Source organism: Acipenser ruthenus, chromosome 59 (genome assembly GCF_902713425.1).
Source record: "Acipenser ruthenus chromosome 59, fAciRut3.2 maternal haplotype, whole genome shotgun sequence".
NCBI lineage: Eukaryota > Metazoa > Chordata > Actinopteri > Acipenseriformes > Acipenseridae > Acipenser > Acipenser ruthenus.
This window is the reverse complement of record NC_081247.1, coordinates 209,128-227,421: the sequence shown is the minus strand read 5'-3', so window position 1 is coordinate 227,421 and position 18,294 is coordinate 209,128. Positions and strand designations below refer to the sequence as shown.

The window sequence follows — 18,294 nt, the reverse complement described above, 5'->3', positions numbered from 1 at the left end:
GCAGCATTGCTGGTGTGCAGGGAAAGCAGAGACACATGGGACTCAGGTTTATCCAGAAGGCTGCAGCATTGCTGGTGTGCAGGGAAAGCAGAGACACATGGGACTCAGATTGATCCAGAAGGCTGCAGCATTGCTGGTGTGCAGGGAAAGCAGAGACACATGGGACTCAGGTTTATCCAGAAGGCTGCAGCATTGCTGGTGTGCAGGGAAAGCAGAGACACATGGGACTCAGATTGATCCAGAAGGCTGCAGCATTGCTGGTGTGCAGGGAAAGCAGAGACACATGGGACTCAGGTTTATCCAGAAGGCTGCAGCATTGCTGGTGTGCAGGGAAAGCAGAGACACATGGGACTCAGATTGATCCAGAAGGCTGCAGCATTGCTGGTGTGCAGGGAAAGCAGAGACACATGGGACTCAGGTTTATCCAGAAGGCTGCAGCATTGCTGGTGTGCAGGGAAAGCAGAGACACATGGGACTCAGATTGATCCAGAAGGCTGCAGCATTGCTGGTGTGCAGGGAAAGCAGAGACACATGGGACTCAGGTTTATCCACAAGGCTGCAGCATTGCTGGTGTGCAGGGAAAGCAGAGACACATGGGACTCAGATTCATCCAGAAGACTGCAGCATTGCTGGTGTGCAGGGAAAGCAGAGACACATGGGACTCAGATTGATCCAGAAGGCTGCAGCATTGCTGGTGTGCAGGGAAAGCAGAGACACATGGGACTCAGATTGATCCAGGAGGCTGCAGCATTGCTGGTGTGCAGGGAAAGCAGAGACACATGGGACTCAGGTTTATCCAGAAGGCTGCAGCATTGCTGGTGTGCAGGGAAAGCAGAGACACATGGGACTCAGGTTTATCCAGAAGGCTGCAGCATTGCTGGTGTGCAGGGAAAGCAGAGACACATGGGACTCAGGTTTATCCAGAAGGCTGCAGCATTGCTGGTGGTGAGTAGCGAGTGTGTTCTATTTTATTGCTTGGTTTGAGAACTTGTTTATATATTTATGAGTATGTTTTGGTTTAAAGTGCAGGGAAGCAGAAACACACGGGACTTCTGGATATATTGCTGTGCTCGTGGGGGTGAGTAGATTAGCTCATTCTCGCTCTTGTGTTATTTATTAAATCACAGACTCACCATTGTTTATTTTCTCTTAGTGCTTGTTGTAATCATACAGTATTATACGTGGAGAAGTGTTGTGCACACAGAGTAGCTACCTTGTGCTTGGAGTTGGTTACGGTATTCTCTGAGGATACTTGATTCTGTTTCATTACTTTTTAAACATTAAGCTGCTGTGTTTTAGCTACATTGTAGAATGCATGTTTTCTAAAAGGTTTTATATATTTGAAAGGAGAAAGAGCAGTACAATAAATCTGCATGTATGTGAACAAGATGGTCAGTTCTTTACATCCATTATGTTCCTTGTTTTGCAGATTTTTATTAGATTTGTCATGGTTTTAATTCATGTTAAGGAGTTTAATTCACGATAGCAATTTTATTTTGCGTGTCACTTAGTTTGAATTGATTTGATATTCACTTTGCTTGTTTTGTATTTGACATGTTGCACTGAGTCTTGATTAGATTTTATTAGAAGTTTACTTTTAAAGATTCACACTACATACAAAAAGAAACGGTTACAATTGTATCCAACTTGTTGCATAACTTGATGAATGATGCTATAAAAATAATCATTTCAAAGACTATAAGATCCTTTGTCTTTCTAAATAAATCATTGGTTTTACTTATATATGTCTTTGGTGTTTTCCTTCTGTTACTGAAATTACAAATAAAGGGTGACCTATGGTACAGTAGGTTAATAACAGCATGAATATCCTTTGAAGAAGAAACTCTTTATTGATGATATACATCATGACACTTAACTACACCCACCCTTCTCATCTCTCTCTCTTTCCCAATTCTCTTTCACTCACAATCTCTCCTTTTCTTTCCACCTGTCTTATTCATCCGTCATTTAACAATACCCCCCGTCCCCCCCACACCATTCTGTACCTTCAAAACTCTTCTCAGCAAACCAGGAATCTGCAAAAGAAAAGTTCATTCATTGAGTTACTATAATATGAAAACAAGTGCATACAGTACATTAAAAGTCTGATTTTAACATTCACTTGGGACCAGACTACTATCAATCATAAAATGAGTTTCATGGGGAGCTGTAATCTGATTCAGCATCAAATGGGCATTTAACTCTATTGTACGCAGAAAAATACAATTTAGATAGAAATTCACAGAACAGCATTCTGGTTTAGTTTTACTTTGTTCCAGAGATCTCACACAGCTGCTCCTGACCTCACACAGCTGCTCCTGACCTCATCTCACCCAGCTGCTCCTCACCTCACACAGCTGCTCCTCATCTCACACAGCTGCTCCTAACCTCACACAGCTGCTCCTCATCTCACACAGCTGCTCCTCATCTCACCCAGCTGCTCCTCATCTCATACAGCTGCTCCTGACCTCACACAGCTGCTCCTCATCTCAGACAGCTGCTCGTCATCTCACACAGCTGCTCCTCATCTCACACAGCTGCTCCTCATCTCACCCAGCTGCTCCTCATCTCACACAGCTGCTCCTCATCTCACACAGCTGCTCCTGACCTCACACAGCTGCTCCTCATCTCAGACAGCTGCTCGTCATCTCACACAGCTGCTCCTGACCTCACACAGCTGCTCCTCATCTCACACAGCTGCTCCTCATCTCACACAGCAGCTCCTCACCTCACACAGCTGCTCCTCATCTCACACAGCTGCTCCTAACCTCACACAGCTGCTCCTCATCTCACACAGCTGCTCCTCATCTCACCCAGCTGCTCCTCATCTCATACAGCTGCTCCTGACCTCACACAGCTGCTCCTCATCTCAGACAGCTGCTCGTCATCTCACACAGCTGCTCCTCATCTCACACAGCTGCTCCTCATCTCACCCAGCTGCTCCTCATCTCACACAGCTGCTCCTCATCTCACACAGCTGCTCCTGACCTCACACAGCTGCTCCTCATCTCAGACAGCTGCTCGTCATCTCACACAGCTGCTCCTGACCTCACACAGCTGCTCCTCATCTCACACAGCTGCTCCTCATCTCACACAGCAGCTCCTCACCTCACACAGCTGCTCCTCATCTCACACAGCAGCTCCTCACCTCACACAGCTGCTCCTCATCTCACACAGCTACTCCTGACCTCACACAGCTGCTCCTCATCTCACACAGCTGCTCCTCATCTCACACAGCAGCTCCTCACCTCACACAGCTGCTCCTCATCTCACACAGCTACTCCTGACCTCACACAGCTGCTCCTCATCTCACACAGCTACTCCTGACCTCACACAGCTGCTCCTGACCTCACACAGCTGCTCCTCATCTCACACAGCTGCTCCTCATCTCACACAGCTGCTCCTCATCTCACACAGCTGCTCCTCATCTCACACAGCTACTCCTGACCTCACACAGCTGCTCTTCATCTCACACAGCTACTCCTGACCTCACACAGCTGCTCTTGACCTCACACAGCTGCTCCTGACCTCACACAGCTGCTCCTGACCTCACACAGCTGCTCCTCATCTCACACAGAATACACACCTAGAATACTGTGGACAGCTCTGGTCCCCTTATCATAAAAAAGACATTGAGGCATTGGAGAGAGTATAGAGGAGAGCAACACGATTAATTTCAGGACTGAAGGGTATGTCATATGAAGATAGACTGAAAGAGCTGAATCTATATAGCCTAGAAAGGAGAGCCAAAGGTGACTTAATAGAGGTATTTAAAATGGTCAAGGGGTTTAACAAAGTAACTGCTGAGAATATTTTTCACAGATCACAGAGAACAGAACCAGGGACCACGGGTGGAAGCTGAAGAAGAGCATATTCAGAACCGAGGGGAGAAGGAGCTTTTTCACAGAAAGGGTGGTGAACCATTGGAACAGGCTGCTGGACAGAGTTGTTGAAGCAGAGACTATCGGATCCTTCAAGAACAGACTGGATGCTGTCGTGAACAATACTGTATAACCCTCTCTGTGACCACAATAAGACCTTTAGTCTGTCTAGCCACGGATTCCCAGAGGTTTAATTTCCCCTGCTAACCTGGTTCGGGTTTTTTAGTTTTTCCTCTCCTGAGCGCTAACGGACCACGCTGGCACCAAAGTGAGCGAGCATAGGTGGGCCAAATGGCCTTTTCTCGTTCTTGAATTTCTTATGTTCGTATGATTTCACTGTTTAAAGTTAAATGCCTGGTAAACACTTTATGAATACGGCCCTAAGCTTTCCCTGAAACAGCAGTCTGCCCGTGTCTGAATACAAATAACATGTGGATTCTTGCATATATTGTGGATTTTAAAATATTTAAATCATAGACTTTTTTACCGTGGAAACTAGAATCTATTCTAATGATTAGTGTCACCATACCTTAGGGTTGCTGAGATCAGGTCTACCCCAACTCAGGGACTTGGCATCACGTGCAGGGATTATACCCTTGTAGTCACGGCCGAAACTGCCAAAACTCTCTGAAACACTGAGGATTCCTGATGCACCTGAAACTGTGGAGACAGAGAGGGAGTGAGAGACTGAGGATTCCTGATGCACCTGAAACTGTGGAGACAGAGAGGGAGTGAGAGACTGAGGATTCCTGAAGCACCTGTAACTGTGGAGACAGAGAGGGAGTGAGGGACTGAGGATTCCTGATGCACCTGTAACTGTGGAGACAGAGAGGGAGTGAGAGACTGAGGATTCCTGATGCACCTGTAACTGTGGAGACAGAGAGGGAGTGAGGGACTGAGGATTCCTGATGCACCTGTAACTGTGGAGACAGAGAGGGAGTGAGAGACTGAGGATTCCTGATGCACCTGAAACTGTGGAGACAGAGAGGGAGTGAGGGACTGAGGATTCCTGATGCACCTGTAACTGTGGAGACAGAGGCAGTGATGTCAGTAGAGACAGTGGTAGGTAGAGACAGTGCAGGAGAGGTAACATTCATATTAGAAACAGTAACTGTGGAGACAGAGGCAGTGATGTAGGTAGAGACAGTGTAGGAGCGGTAACATTGATATTAGAAACAGTAACTGTGCAGACAGAGGCAGTGATGTAGGTAGAGACAGTGCAGGAGAGGTAACATTCATATTAGAAACAGTAACTGTGCAGACAGAGGCAGTGATGTAGGTAGAGACAGTGCAGGAGAGGTAACATTCATATTAGAAACAGTAACTGTGGAGACAGAGGCAGTGATGTAGGTAGAGACAGTGCAGGAGAGGTAACATTCATATTAGAAACAGTAACTGTGGAGACAGAGGCAGTGATGTAGGTAGAGACAGTGTAGGAGAGGTAACATTCATATTAGAAACAGTAACTGTGGAGACAGAGGCAGTGATGTAGGTAGAGACAGTGCAGGAGAGGTAACATTCATATTAGAAACAGTAACTGTGCAGACAGAGGCAGTGATGTAGGTAGAGACAGTGTAGGAGAGGTAACATTCATATTAGAAACAGTAACTGTGGAGACAGAGGCAGTGATGTAGGTAGAGACAGTGTAGGAGAGGTAACATTCATATTAGAAACAGGGCTGTATTCATCAGGCATGTTCACCTCTCAGGTGCTTGTAAAATATTGAGCTGTGCTTAAAACAAGTGGTTATTTTCCATCACATATTCATGAAGCATGTTGATCTCTACATGCATCCAGATCTGCTCTTCATTTTAGATGCAGCTAATCAAGATAGAATGTGTTAAACAAGGGCAGGGCTTGTTTGAGTCTTCATCTTCAGCTCTTGATGAGTGAAAACAAATACTTAGTGACAACTTTATTATAGTTTAAATAAGCACTTCAAATGTAATATTATATCAATAACTTTTTAAAACTTCATATCATAAACTTAAGTCTAAGAATGACTTAAATTCAACAACAAACAAAAAAAAAAAAACATGACCAAATATTTTAAATATTCCACTTAGTACATTAATATGCACGATTCTCTATCAATCACACATTGTATATGACACAGGCTGGGGACACAGTGGGGATTATAGTGAATCTTGCTATTCAATGTTGCTATTTGACAGGGCAGAGGTCCCTCGGGTTGATTGTTCACTGAGGGCTGCGTTCGTAGCCAGCGGTGTGCCCGCTCCCCTGAAGCTGCAGGTTCATATCCCCTGTCTGATACATATTACAAAATATAGGTTTAAATAGAAAGGAATTGCAGGTTTGTGGAGTTCAGAATTGTAAATATCAGTGTTACTGTCGTGTGTTTCAGATTGCAGGTTTGTGGAGTTCAGAATTGTAAATATCAGTGTTACTGTTGTGTGTTTCAGATTGCAGGTTTGTGGAGTTCAGAATTGTAAATATCAGTGTTACTGTCGTGTGTTTCAGATTGCAGGTTTGTGGAGTTCAGAATTGTAAATATCAGTGTTACTGTCGTGTGTTTCAGATTGCAGGTTTGTGGAGTTCAGAATTGTAAATATCAGTGTTACTGTCGTGTGTTTCACATTGCAGGTTTGTGGAGTTCAGAATTGTAAATATCAGTGTTACTGTCGTGTGTTTCACATTGCAGGTTTGTGGAGTTCAGAATTGTAAATATCAGTGTTACTGTCGTGTGTTTCACATTGCAGGTTTGTGGAGTTCAGAATTGTAAATATCAGTGTTACTGTCGTGTGTTTCAGATTGCAGGTTTGTGGAGTTCAGAATTGTAAATATCAGTGTTACTGTCGTGTGTTTCAGATTGCAGGTTTGTGGAGTTCAGAATTGTAAATATCAGTGTTACTGTCGTGTGTTTCAGATTGCAGGTTTGTGGAGTTCAGAATTGTAAATATCAGTGTTACTGTCGTGTGTTTCAGATTGCAGGTTTGTGGAGTTTAGAATTGTAAATATCAGTGTTACTGTCGTGTGTTTCAGATTGCAGGTTTGTGGAGTTCAGAATTGTAAATATCAGTGTTACTGTCGTGTGTTTCAGATTGCAGGTTTGTGGAGTTCAGAATTGTAAATATCAGTGTTACTGTCGTGTGTTTCAGGTAAACTGACCCCAGATCAGTCGCTGTGGAACAATCACTCCAAGCCGATGTATCTGTCTAGATAGTTTCAGCACACATGCCCTGTCAGAATAGTTTAGGGGGTGGAATTACTGTATCAACATTCCTATCAGCTTTAACTCAGAGACCAAACTGCATCGTGTATCTGTGAATGAATATTGAACTGTGAAAAAGAGCCACTGGTTAATATGGTGGTGATGGCTGGTGATGTCCTGATACCTGCTGCACAGGGATAGTGAATCTACAGTGTGGAGGTTTTACTGTAGTGAAGTGAGAGCCAGTGGTTAACATGGTGGTGATGGCTGGTGATGTCCTGATACCTGCTGCACAGGGAGAGTGAATCTACAGTGTGGAGGTTTTACTGTAGTGAAGTGAGAGCCAGTGGTTAATATGGTGGTGATGTCCTGATACCTGCTGCACAGGGAGAGTGAATCTACAGTGTGGAGGTTTTACTGTAGTGAAGTGAGAGCCAGTGGTTAATATGGTGGTGATGGCTGGTGATGTCCTGATACCTGCTGCACAGGGAGAGTGAATCTACAGTGTGGAGGTTTTACTGTAGTGAAGTGAGAGCCAGTGGTTAATATGCTGGTGATGTCCTGATACCTGCTGCACAGGGAGAGTGAATCTACATTGTGGAGGTTTTACTGTAGTGAAGTGAGAGCCAGTGGTTAATATGGTGGTGATGTCCTGATACCTGCTGCACAGGGAGAGTGAATCTACAGTGTGGAGGTTTTACTGTAGTGAAGTGAGAGCCAGTGGTTAATATGGCGGTGATGGCTGGTGATGTCCTGATACCTGCTGCACAGGCAGAGTGAATCTACAGTGTGGAGGCAGGAGTAATGAGCTGCTATCACAGTCAAAAACAAACCAAACAACGTGCAAGAAAAGGGAAGTTGTTTTGCCAATGAGAGGTATGGACATTTGTTTAAATATTTATGATATTAGCACTTTAGGAACATAAGAAAATGTCCTGAGTCTACCTCCACTTAATTTCCAGTTGCGTCCTCTGGTCCTGGTTTCTGCGCTGCGCTTAAAGAATTGGTTAGACCAGGTGTGGGCAACTCCGGTCCTGGAGGGCCGGTGTCCCTCCTGACTTTTGTTCTAACTTTGCCCTAAATTACTTAATTGGACCAATTATTACCAATTATTGGTCTAATTAAGTAAGTAATTTAGAGCACAGCTGGAACAAAAGCCAGGAGGGACACCGACCCTCCAGGACTGGAATTGCCCACCCCTGGGTTAGACTAAACTATGTCAACTCCTTTTGAGGTTTTAAATACCCCAGCATTGTGTTTGTCTTTTTGATTGCTTCCCCACACTGTGTGGTTGCTGACAGCGATGAGTCTATTACAACACTGAGGTCTTTCTCTTGGAGAGCCTGTTCTAGTTCTATATCCACAATGATGTTTATCTTTACACTAGATCAGTGATTCTCAACTCCAGTCCTGGGGACCCACTGTCCTGCTGGTTTTTGTTCCAACTGAGCTCTCAGTTACTTAATTGAAAACCTCAATGGAACTAATCAGAGCTCTTTACTTATTTTAAAGAGTTGGAGATTTCAAGTTAAATATACAGTATATATATATATATATATATATATATATATATATATATATATATATATATATATATATATATATATATATATATATATATATATATATTTATATAAGGAACTTGAATTCTCCAACATTTTGTAAACTAATTAATTTAAAAAGTAAAATTAAGCAAATTATGAGTTCAATTAAGGTTTCAGTTAAGTAATTGAAAGCTCGGTTGGAACAAAAACCAGCAGGACAGTGTGTCCTCAGGACCGGAGTTGAGAACCACTGCACTAGAAGAGCATTCATTGTTGTCTGTGACAGAGATGATACATATCATTGTGTTCTTACCAGTTTCCTGGTCTGCATTTTTCTTTTCCATCTTCTCTACTGATCATCCCACACCAGCAACTGATCAGACACACAACAAGAAAACAAGATCAGGAACAATGTCCACTCAGCTGTATAGAACCACATGGAAGATAAAGAGAAGTGACATTTAATATGTACATACACTGACTTATTATCATATCTATATATATATATAAATGATAAAGGCTTCTACCCACAGGGAACTTGTGACTAGAAGTAGTCCCAGCTTCCACTCTGATTTGTTTCCTCTCAAACATCTTTGTCTCTCTGTGATTGGGAAGCAGGGATTATATTCGGATGGGTATTTAATTCTGTCTTTCACTTAGTGTGGTTGGGAACCTGCAGGTATTAAGACTGAACATTTTTAATAAATAAATAAACCCAGAGATACCATCTCAGTACAGTTGTTTTTTTAATATATTCTTGTAATGTTAGAATGAAGCTGTAACATGTTGCTGGCGTCCTGCCCAGCTCAGGCAGTGGGTTGTGCAGACATGCCTGAATGCTTCAGCACTGAAGCTCAAACCGGTTCATGTTCTTTACACACAAACAAACAATATAAGCAGCAACAAGGAAGAAGTTAAATAAATGTGTATAATGTTGAAAAAGCTCATTGGATCATTTGTATAACCCCAGACCTGACTTTAACACCCATTACACACAGATCACAGTAAAATCAGGGATGACAGTAAAATTCTTATTAAATAAAACCTCAGCTGTTAAGAAATATACATCTCTTCTATTTCTAAAGGGTTTTCATTCTTTTTTGTGTGTATTTTATTTTAGAGTAATTCAAGGGTCAGGGTGTGGTCTGTAATTAAATCTAACAGTACCCTTCACTTTGACCAGTGACTGAATGCAGCTTTTTGGTTTTAAGATGATGAAAGCATAACACATACGGTATACAACTGTATTGTATGTTTCTCTACTTCAATTGTAATCACGAAATCAACACATCCCTGTGACAGGCTACCATTGTACAACACATCACTGTGACAGGCTATCCCTTATACAACACATCCCTGTGACAGGCTCTCCCTTATACAACACATCCCTGTGACAGGCTATCCCTTGTACAACACATCCCTGTGACAGGCTATCCCTTATACAACACATCCCTGTGACAGGCTATCCCTTATACAACACATCCCTGTGACAGGATATCCCTTATACAACACGTCCCTGTGACAGGCTATCCCTTATACAACACGTCCCTGTGACAGGCTATCCCTTATACAACACATCCCTGTGACAGGCTATCCCTTATACAACACATCCCTGTGACAGGCTATCCCTTATACAACACATCCCTGTGACAGGCTATCCCTTATACAACACGTCCCTGTGACAGGCTATCCCTTATACAACACATCCCTGTGACAGGCTATCCCTTATACAACACATCCCTGTGACAGACTATCCCTTGTACAACACATCCCTGTGACAGGCTATCCCTTATACAACACATCACTGTGACAGGCTATCCCTTATACAACACATCCCTGTGACAGGATATCCCTTGTACAACACATCCCTGTGACAGGATATCCCTTGTACAACACGTCCCTGTGACAGGCTATCCCTTATACAACACGTCCCTGTGACAGGCTATCCCTTATACAACACATCCCTGTGACAGGATATCCCTTGTACAACACATCCCTGTGACAGGATATCCCTTGTACAACACGTCCCTGTGACAGGCTATCCCTTATACAACACATCCCTGTGACAGGCTCTCCCTTGTACAACACATCACTGTGACAGGCTCTCCCTTATACAACACATCCCTGTGACAGGCTATCCCTTATACAACACATCACTGTGACTGACTATCCCTTGTACAACACATCCCTGTGACAGGCTATCCCTTATACAACACGTCCCTGTGACAGGCTATCCCTTATACAACACATCCCTGTGACTGACTATCCCTTATACAACACATCACTGTGACTGACTATCCCTTGTACAACACATCCCTGTGACAGGCTATCCCTTATACAACACGTCCCTGTGACAGGCTATCCCTTATACAACACATCCCTGTGACTGACTATCCCTTGTACAACACATCCCTGTGACAGACTATCCCTTGTACAACACATCCCTGTGACAGGCTCTCCCTTATACAACACATCACTGTGACAGGATATCCCTTATACAACACATCCCTGTGACTGACTATCCCTTGTACAACACATCCCTGTGACAGACTATCCCTTGTACAACACATCCCTGTGACAGGCTCTCCCTTATACAACACGTCCCTGTGACAGGCTATCCCTTATACAACACATCCCTGTGACAGGCTCTCCCTTGTACAACACATCCCTGTGACAGGCTCTCCCTTATACAACACATCCCTGTGACAGGCTCTCCCTTATACAACACATCCCTGTGACAGGCTATCCCTTATACAACACATCACTGTGACAGGCTATCCCTTATACAACACATCCCTGTGACTGACTATCCCTTGTACAACACATCCCTGTGACAGACTATCCCTTGTACAACACATCCCTGTGACAGGCTCTCCCTTATACAACACGTCCCTGTGACAGGCTATCCCTTATACAACACATCCCTGTGACAGGCTCTCCCTTGTACAACACATCCCTGTGACAGGCTCTCCCTTATACAACACATCCCTGTGACAGGCTCTCCCTTATACAACACATCCCTGTGACAGGCTATCCCTTATACAACACGTCCCTGTGACAGGCTATCCCTTATACAACACATCCCTGTGACAGGCTCTCCCTTGTACAACACATCCCTGTGACAGGCTCTCCCTTGTACAACACATCACTGTGACAGGCTCTCCCTTATACAACACGTCCCTGTGACAGGCTCTCCCTTATACAACACGTCCCTGTGACAGGCTATCCCTTATACAACACATCACTGTGACAGGCTCTCCCTTATACAACACATCACTGTGACAGGCTCTCCCTTATACAACACATCCCTGTGACAGGCTCTCCCTTATACAACACGTCCCTGTGACAGGCTATCCCTTATACAACACATCCCTGTGACAGACTATCCCTTGTACAGATGCCATCCTGTCTACAGAACGTTCACACAATTCAAAATAAAACCTTTGTTGTATGTTTAGTTATTGTGTTTTTGTGGAGATTCTTCATTAGCTGTGCTTTGTGGTCCTGTCTCACTAACTGCATGAAATGACATCTCTTATACAATAAGAGACACCCGACACACAACGTATTAACTTATACATGAACCCTACTGTTTCATTACGATTATCACCACCACGTCTCACACACTGTTTTCTGACTCCTCCTCACCAGAAGTGCCAGAAATCAACATATGGGTCATGTTACAGGAACATAAAATAACATTAAAATGACAGAATGCAGCCTTTCTCGATACAGGGTTTAGATTCTGTGGTTTCAACATGATCATTGTTGTGCTTTGTTTTTATTCACAAAATCTAGTTTCCTGTTGTTTTATAATGTTCATACGATTTTAATCCTATCTGAAAATGGGCCTTTGCTTTTGCTCTGGCTTCACAATATGCCCTGTTGATCAATCAGCTCTAAGAAGTTGTTACATTTTAAGGTCCTTTCTACACATTTCCTTAATGAAACAGAACATTGTAACTTACCTTTTAAAAGGTGTGAATCCCACACAGCTTCTGAGTGTCAGGGTCTTGTTTTCAATGCTGGGTGTCTCTCTGCTGTGACTGTAGAAACTGAAAGCACAATCCATACAGGTGAACTAATGGCAAGTAATCCTGAAAGACCTGAATGTCAACTTTCTCCGTTTCAACTCCAAAGCTAGGGGCAAGGTGGCACTGACAGCAGGCTCAGTCACACGCCTCTCAATCCTCTCACTAAACAGGTAACAGATAGACTGACAGATACATTGCCTGTAACTCAAATGGCTTTGATCACTAAAAGTCAGTGCTTGTGCCACTATGCAGTGTCATAGCTGAGAACACAGTACACAGTACAGAGGTGAAGATTGTGGCACATGATTTTCAGTGCTTGGGAGACACCCCCCCCTGCTTAGACTGCACTTGTAGATCTCTTGATCCCCTCCTACTATGCACTGGACTTGCCTGACCTACGCACCATGTTACTGGATCCTCAGCTGATGCAGTGTGTATACTGAGATTTTTTCCTGATGTTTCAATCAAAAACAAATCTTTACTGATTTTATCCCTATTTTAATATATGTAAAATAAACTCAAAAAAATTCCTGTGAAAAATGTGTTAAGATAAAAATGGAAAATGTGGAGCATTAAGTATAACTGAACACAGTTCTGGGTTCCTAACACGTCTTTGGTGGATAAAGGATGGGTTTAAACAGGACGGTACCTGTATGTTTATTTGTTCCACATGTCTCTTTTCCAATCGGAACACGGCTTCTTTTAACAAGCAATACAAAACAATACAAAAAGAGCTTTGGATGTTATCTTTCAAACTGTTTAGTCACTGCTCCTAATCAATCCGCCAGAAGATACAGAAATACAGTATTCATGTGATTTACCTTCTTTATGCTTGAAAGAAAATCTCTGGTCTTGTACACGCCCTCCTAGTGCTGGCCTTTGGCGACAGCTCCGGATCGTGTTAGCCGTCTAAATAACAAACAAGTACAATTTAGACACGACAAACAAAACACTCACGGCTCACAATACAGTTCTCCTTCCAGTTAACTTTAACCATTACAAAGGAACAGATCACATCGCTCCGTCCCCTTTTGTACCATCTATCATGACCCCTTGGTTAACAAGTGCAACAGCTCCTCCAATCCGCGGCTGCCACATCATTTCCCTTCCGGGTCGATGATTTAGTGTACCGGAGCCCCGCCCCCTTTCTAGATGACCAACTTCCACATAACCCTGGGAATGAATTGTCTGGCCATCCAGTCCAGGGCACTCTGTTCCCTTTACACAGCGCCCTCACAGGTCAGGAGGGAGATGTGTCACCAAGAATCACTTTGTCTTTGTCACAGTCCCTTTCTAAAACGCGTCACATTTTGTAATTTAAATAAGAATGAGCTACCAAAACGTATTTTTGTTTCATAGTGTTATTAATGTAGTTATTTATTTGTTTGGTTAAACTTTAATCAAGCCTTTCATTTTAACTTCTTAAAGTTACCACAGCGTGTCTATGTATTAATTAAACCCCTTTCACACTGGCAAATATGTCAAATTCTTATCAGCGGCTACTACTGCATATTAACATGTACATGCCATTGATTTTAACCACATCATGTGTAATATATGATGCTGCTGCTGTATTATTGTTTCTGCTACAGGTCACGTCCACCCGGGTAGAGCATGCCAGCGTGAAAGGGGCTTTACTGACTAATATCTGTGATTTCATTACACTAGCAGATGAACTGATAATGTATGGAGGTTATTTTGTGAAAACAATGAAATATTTATATATTATATATATATATATATATATATATATATATATATATATATATATATATATATATATAATGAAATACTACAACATTTTATACAGAAAAAAAATAAATAAATTATACATCAAACAGCACCAGCAACTTGAATTACATTCATAGGCTTAGTCTTAATATCATACCGTACCTTAATATCATACCTTCTTTTATTTGTTGGAAAACGGTCTGGAACTGAAATATTATTAGTATTTGAGTATTTAAAATATGGTTATTTTTAAAATTAAAATGTATGTCAGCAACGGTGTGTTAATTAAACGAAGCGCCTGACGCCGCTCGGAACTTTGGCATTTTTAAATCCTAACGGTCTCTGCTCAGCGGAGTGGAATGTTCAGGAGCCGGTTGCCTAGCAGCGTCTCCGCCTCCTTCTCTGCCCCGCCCCCTCTCTCCCTCTCTCGTTGCTCCAGCTAGGAGTTCACATTCAGCTTCCTTAGATTATATAGCGCCATTCTTTACTAACTTTTACAAATGATCTTATTGGAGGCTTCGTGTTTTTAAGATGGTTCAGGTGCAGTCCGGGCACACTGACTGGAGCATCATTACAGTATACTGCACTGCGCTCCGCTTTGTGTGGCGGCTGACACACAAAATTATGAACAAGTAATATAATTGATTTGTAATTCTAAATATGTATGTAGTATTCTAAGATATTATGTACAATTTATATTTCAGCTGTATTCATATTCAGAATGGTATTCAGTATTTACACTTAACGGTTAACACAAATATTTTGAAATGCATATCAATAAAAAACAGGCAGTGTTAAAGGTGTGTATTTTGACAGGGAAATAATACATGTGTTATACTGGCAGTTTAAATGCACGGTTTATGATTCTAAACTCTATACTTATGGTATCACTGACCTGACAAGTATCCCAGCAAAAGTAAAAATAAAATAAAATAAAAACGTTTTTTAATATGGTAAACTCCAGCTTCCCAAACCCAGAAGCATCCCCGAGTGCAGGGTTATACACTGGAGGAGTCCAGCCAGCAAGTCTGGAGAAGACACGGATAGAGAGCTTTGGCTGGAGCAACAACACAGACAGTTAGCTTTCAGCTGAAAACACGCCGAGGCGAGCCTTTATAAAACTGAATTAAACCTACTGGGAGCACCAACTCTATAGAGGTTAACAGCAATTGCAACAACTCCTTGAGAATGCATTAGAGGTCAAAGTGGGTAAAACCCACTCATTAGGAGGTCATTTTAATCAGGTTTCCCCACATGCTGCTCATACTACAGCTTCTACTGGAACAATAACGAGGTCAGCCAGCAGCTGCACCAGTCACTGCTGCCAAGAGGGGGCACCAAAGGGAAGGCTTCAGACCTACAAGCAGAGAAGACAGCTTCACAGTCCTCACTTGGTGTAGGACAGGTGTGGGCAACTCCGGTCCTGGAGGGCCGGTGTCCCTCCTGGCTTTTGTTCCAAGTTTGCCCTAAATTACTTAATTGGACCAATTATTACCAGGACCGGAATTGCCCACCCCTGGTGTAGGAGCACACAATAACCTGAGTGAACGGAGTCTGGTAGAAGCCACTCCGGGTGGGCTGGTACGTCAGCACGTTCATGTAACTGGTGACGCTGGAAGTAACCTGGGCAAAGCAGTGGATAAAAGACCACAGCAGTTTAAAACACAATTTGTTCTCCCCATTAAAGCCAACGCTGTGTTTCGTATGGAGTGGAAGCTGCAAGCCAGAGAAGCACACAGGCAGGCAAAGTGCACACTCCCAGGAGCATTATGGGTACAGCTGCAGTGGTCCATATATCTGTAGTATTACTCTTAGTATAACGAAATGTAGTTTCCAGTGACGATTTCCAATATCCTGACGATGCACTCTTTACAGAACTTAAAGCAATATGTGGAATGTAAATGAATGGAGGGCCTGAGCTGGAAATAGTGCTAGAGAAAGAATGAGAGGCTTGCCTTAGATGCTACTTACCAAGCAAATAAACCTGCAGTCAAGCAGCCTGGATTGGAACTGCACAGTGTTATAGCTGCAGCCTGGATTGGAACTGCACAGTGTTATAGCTGCAGCCCGGATTGGAACTGCACAGTGTTATAGCTGCAGCTCGGACTGGAACTGCACAGTGTTATAGCTGCAGACAGATTGGAACTGCACAGTGTTATAGCTGCAGCCTGGATTGGAACTGCACAGTGTTATAGCTGCAGTCCGGATTGGAACTGCACAGTGTTATAGCTGCAGCTCGGACTGGAACTGCACAGTGTTATAGCTGCAGACAGATTGGAACTGCACAGTGTTATAGCTGCAGCCCGGATTGGAACTGCACAGTGTTATAGCTGCAGCCCGGATTGGAACTGCACAGTGTTATAGCTGCAGTCCGGATTGGAACTGCACAGTGTTATAGCTGCAGACGGATTGGAACTGCACAGTGTTATAGCTGCAGTCCGGATTGGAACTGCACAGTGTTATAGCTGCAGCCTGGATTGGAACTGCACAGTGTTATAGCTGCAGCCCGGATTGGAACTGCACAGTGTTATAGCTGCAGCTCGGATTGGAACTGCACAGTGTTATAGCTGCAGCTCGGACTGGAACTGCACAGTGTTATAGCTGCAGCCCGGATTGGAACTGTACAGTGTTATAGCTGCAGTCCGGATTGGAACTGCACAGTGTTATAGCTGCAGCCCGGATTGGAACTGCACAGTATTATAGCTGCAGCCCAGATTGGAACTGCACAGTGTTATAGCTGCAGCCTGGATTGGAACTGCACAGTGTTATAGCTGCAGCCCGGATTGGAACTGCACAGTGTTATAGCTGCAGCTCGGATTGGAACTGCACAGTGTTATAGCTGCAGCCAGGATTGGAACTGCACAGTGTTATAGCTGCAGCTCGGATTGGAACTGCACAGTGTTATAGCTGCAGACGGATTGGAACTGCACAGTGTTATAGCTGCAGCTCGAATTGGAACTGCACAGTATTATAGCTGCAGCCCAGATTGGAACTGCACAGTGTTATAGCTGCAGCCTGGATTGGAACTGCACAGTGTTATAGCTGCAGCCCGGATTGGAACTGCACAGTATTATAGCTGCAGCCCAGATTGGAACTGCACAGTGTTATAGCTGCAGCCTGGATTGGAACTGCACAGTGTTATAGCTGCAGCCCGGATTGGAACTGCACAGTGTTATAGCTGCAGCTCGGATTGGAACTGGACAGTGTTATAGCTGCAGCCCGGATTGGAACTGCACAGTGTTATAGCTGCAGACGGATTGGAACTGGACAGTGTTATAGCTGCAGCTCGGATTGGAACTGCACAGTGTTATAGCTGCAGCCCGGATTGGAACTGGACAGTGTTATAGCTGCAGCCCGGATTGGAACTGCACAGTGTTATAGCTGCAGACGGATTGGAACTGCACAGTGTTATAGCTGCAGACGGATTGGAACTGGACAGTGTTATAGCTGCAGCCCGGATTGGAACTGCACAGTGTTATAGCTGCAGTCCGGATTGGAACTGCACAGTGTTATAGCTGCAGCTCGGACTGGAACTGCACAGTGTTATAGCTGCAGACAGATTGGAACTGCACAGTGTTATAGCTGCAGCCTGGATTGGAACTGCACAGTGTTATAGCTGCAGTACGGATTGGAACTGCACAGTGTTATAGCTGCAGCCCGGATTGGAACTGCACAGTGTTATAGCTGCAGCCCGGATTGGAACTGCACAGTGTTATAGCTGCAGTCCGGATTGGAACTGCACAGTGTTATAGCTGCAGCCTGGATTGGAACTGCACAGTGTTATAGCTGCAGCCCGGATTGGAACTGCACAGTGTTATAGCTGCAGCTCGGATTGGAACTGCACAGTGTTATAGCTGCAGCCCGGATTGGAACTGTACAGTGTTATAGCTGCAGTCCGGATTGGAACTGCACAGTGTTATAGCTGCAGCCCG

General features: G+C 43.8%; 1 protein-coding gene across 1 annotated transcript in view; it reads right to left on the bottom strand.

Moving 5' to 3' along the window:
• The window catches only part of LOC131725015 (E3 ubiquitin-protein ligase TRIM39-like), a 36,880-nt gene extending 22,277 nt beyond the window's left edge, over positions 1 to 14,603 (bottom strand). Inside the window, exons 1-5 of the mRNA XM_059018336.1 lie at positions 14,525 to 14,603; positions 12,566 to 12,652; positions 8,911 to 8,970; positions 4,411 to 4,541; positions 2,007 to 2,036 (exon numbers count right to left, since the gene is read on the bottom strand). Coding sequence (XP_058874319.1) covers positions 2,007 to 2,036; positions 4,411 to 4,541; positions 8,911 to 8,941 — 192 coding nt within the window. The 5' untranslated portion in view covers positions 8,942 to 8,970; positions 12,566 to 12,652; positions 14,525 to 14,603. The remainder of the gene's footprint in view (positions 1 to 2,006; positions 2,037 to 4,410; positions 4,542 to 8,910; positions 8,971 to 12,565; positions 12,653 to 14,524) is intronic.
• Positions 14,604 to 18,294: the final 3,691 nt, after the last annotated feature.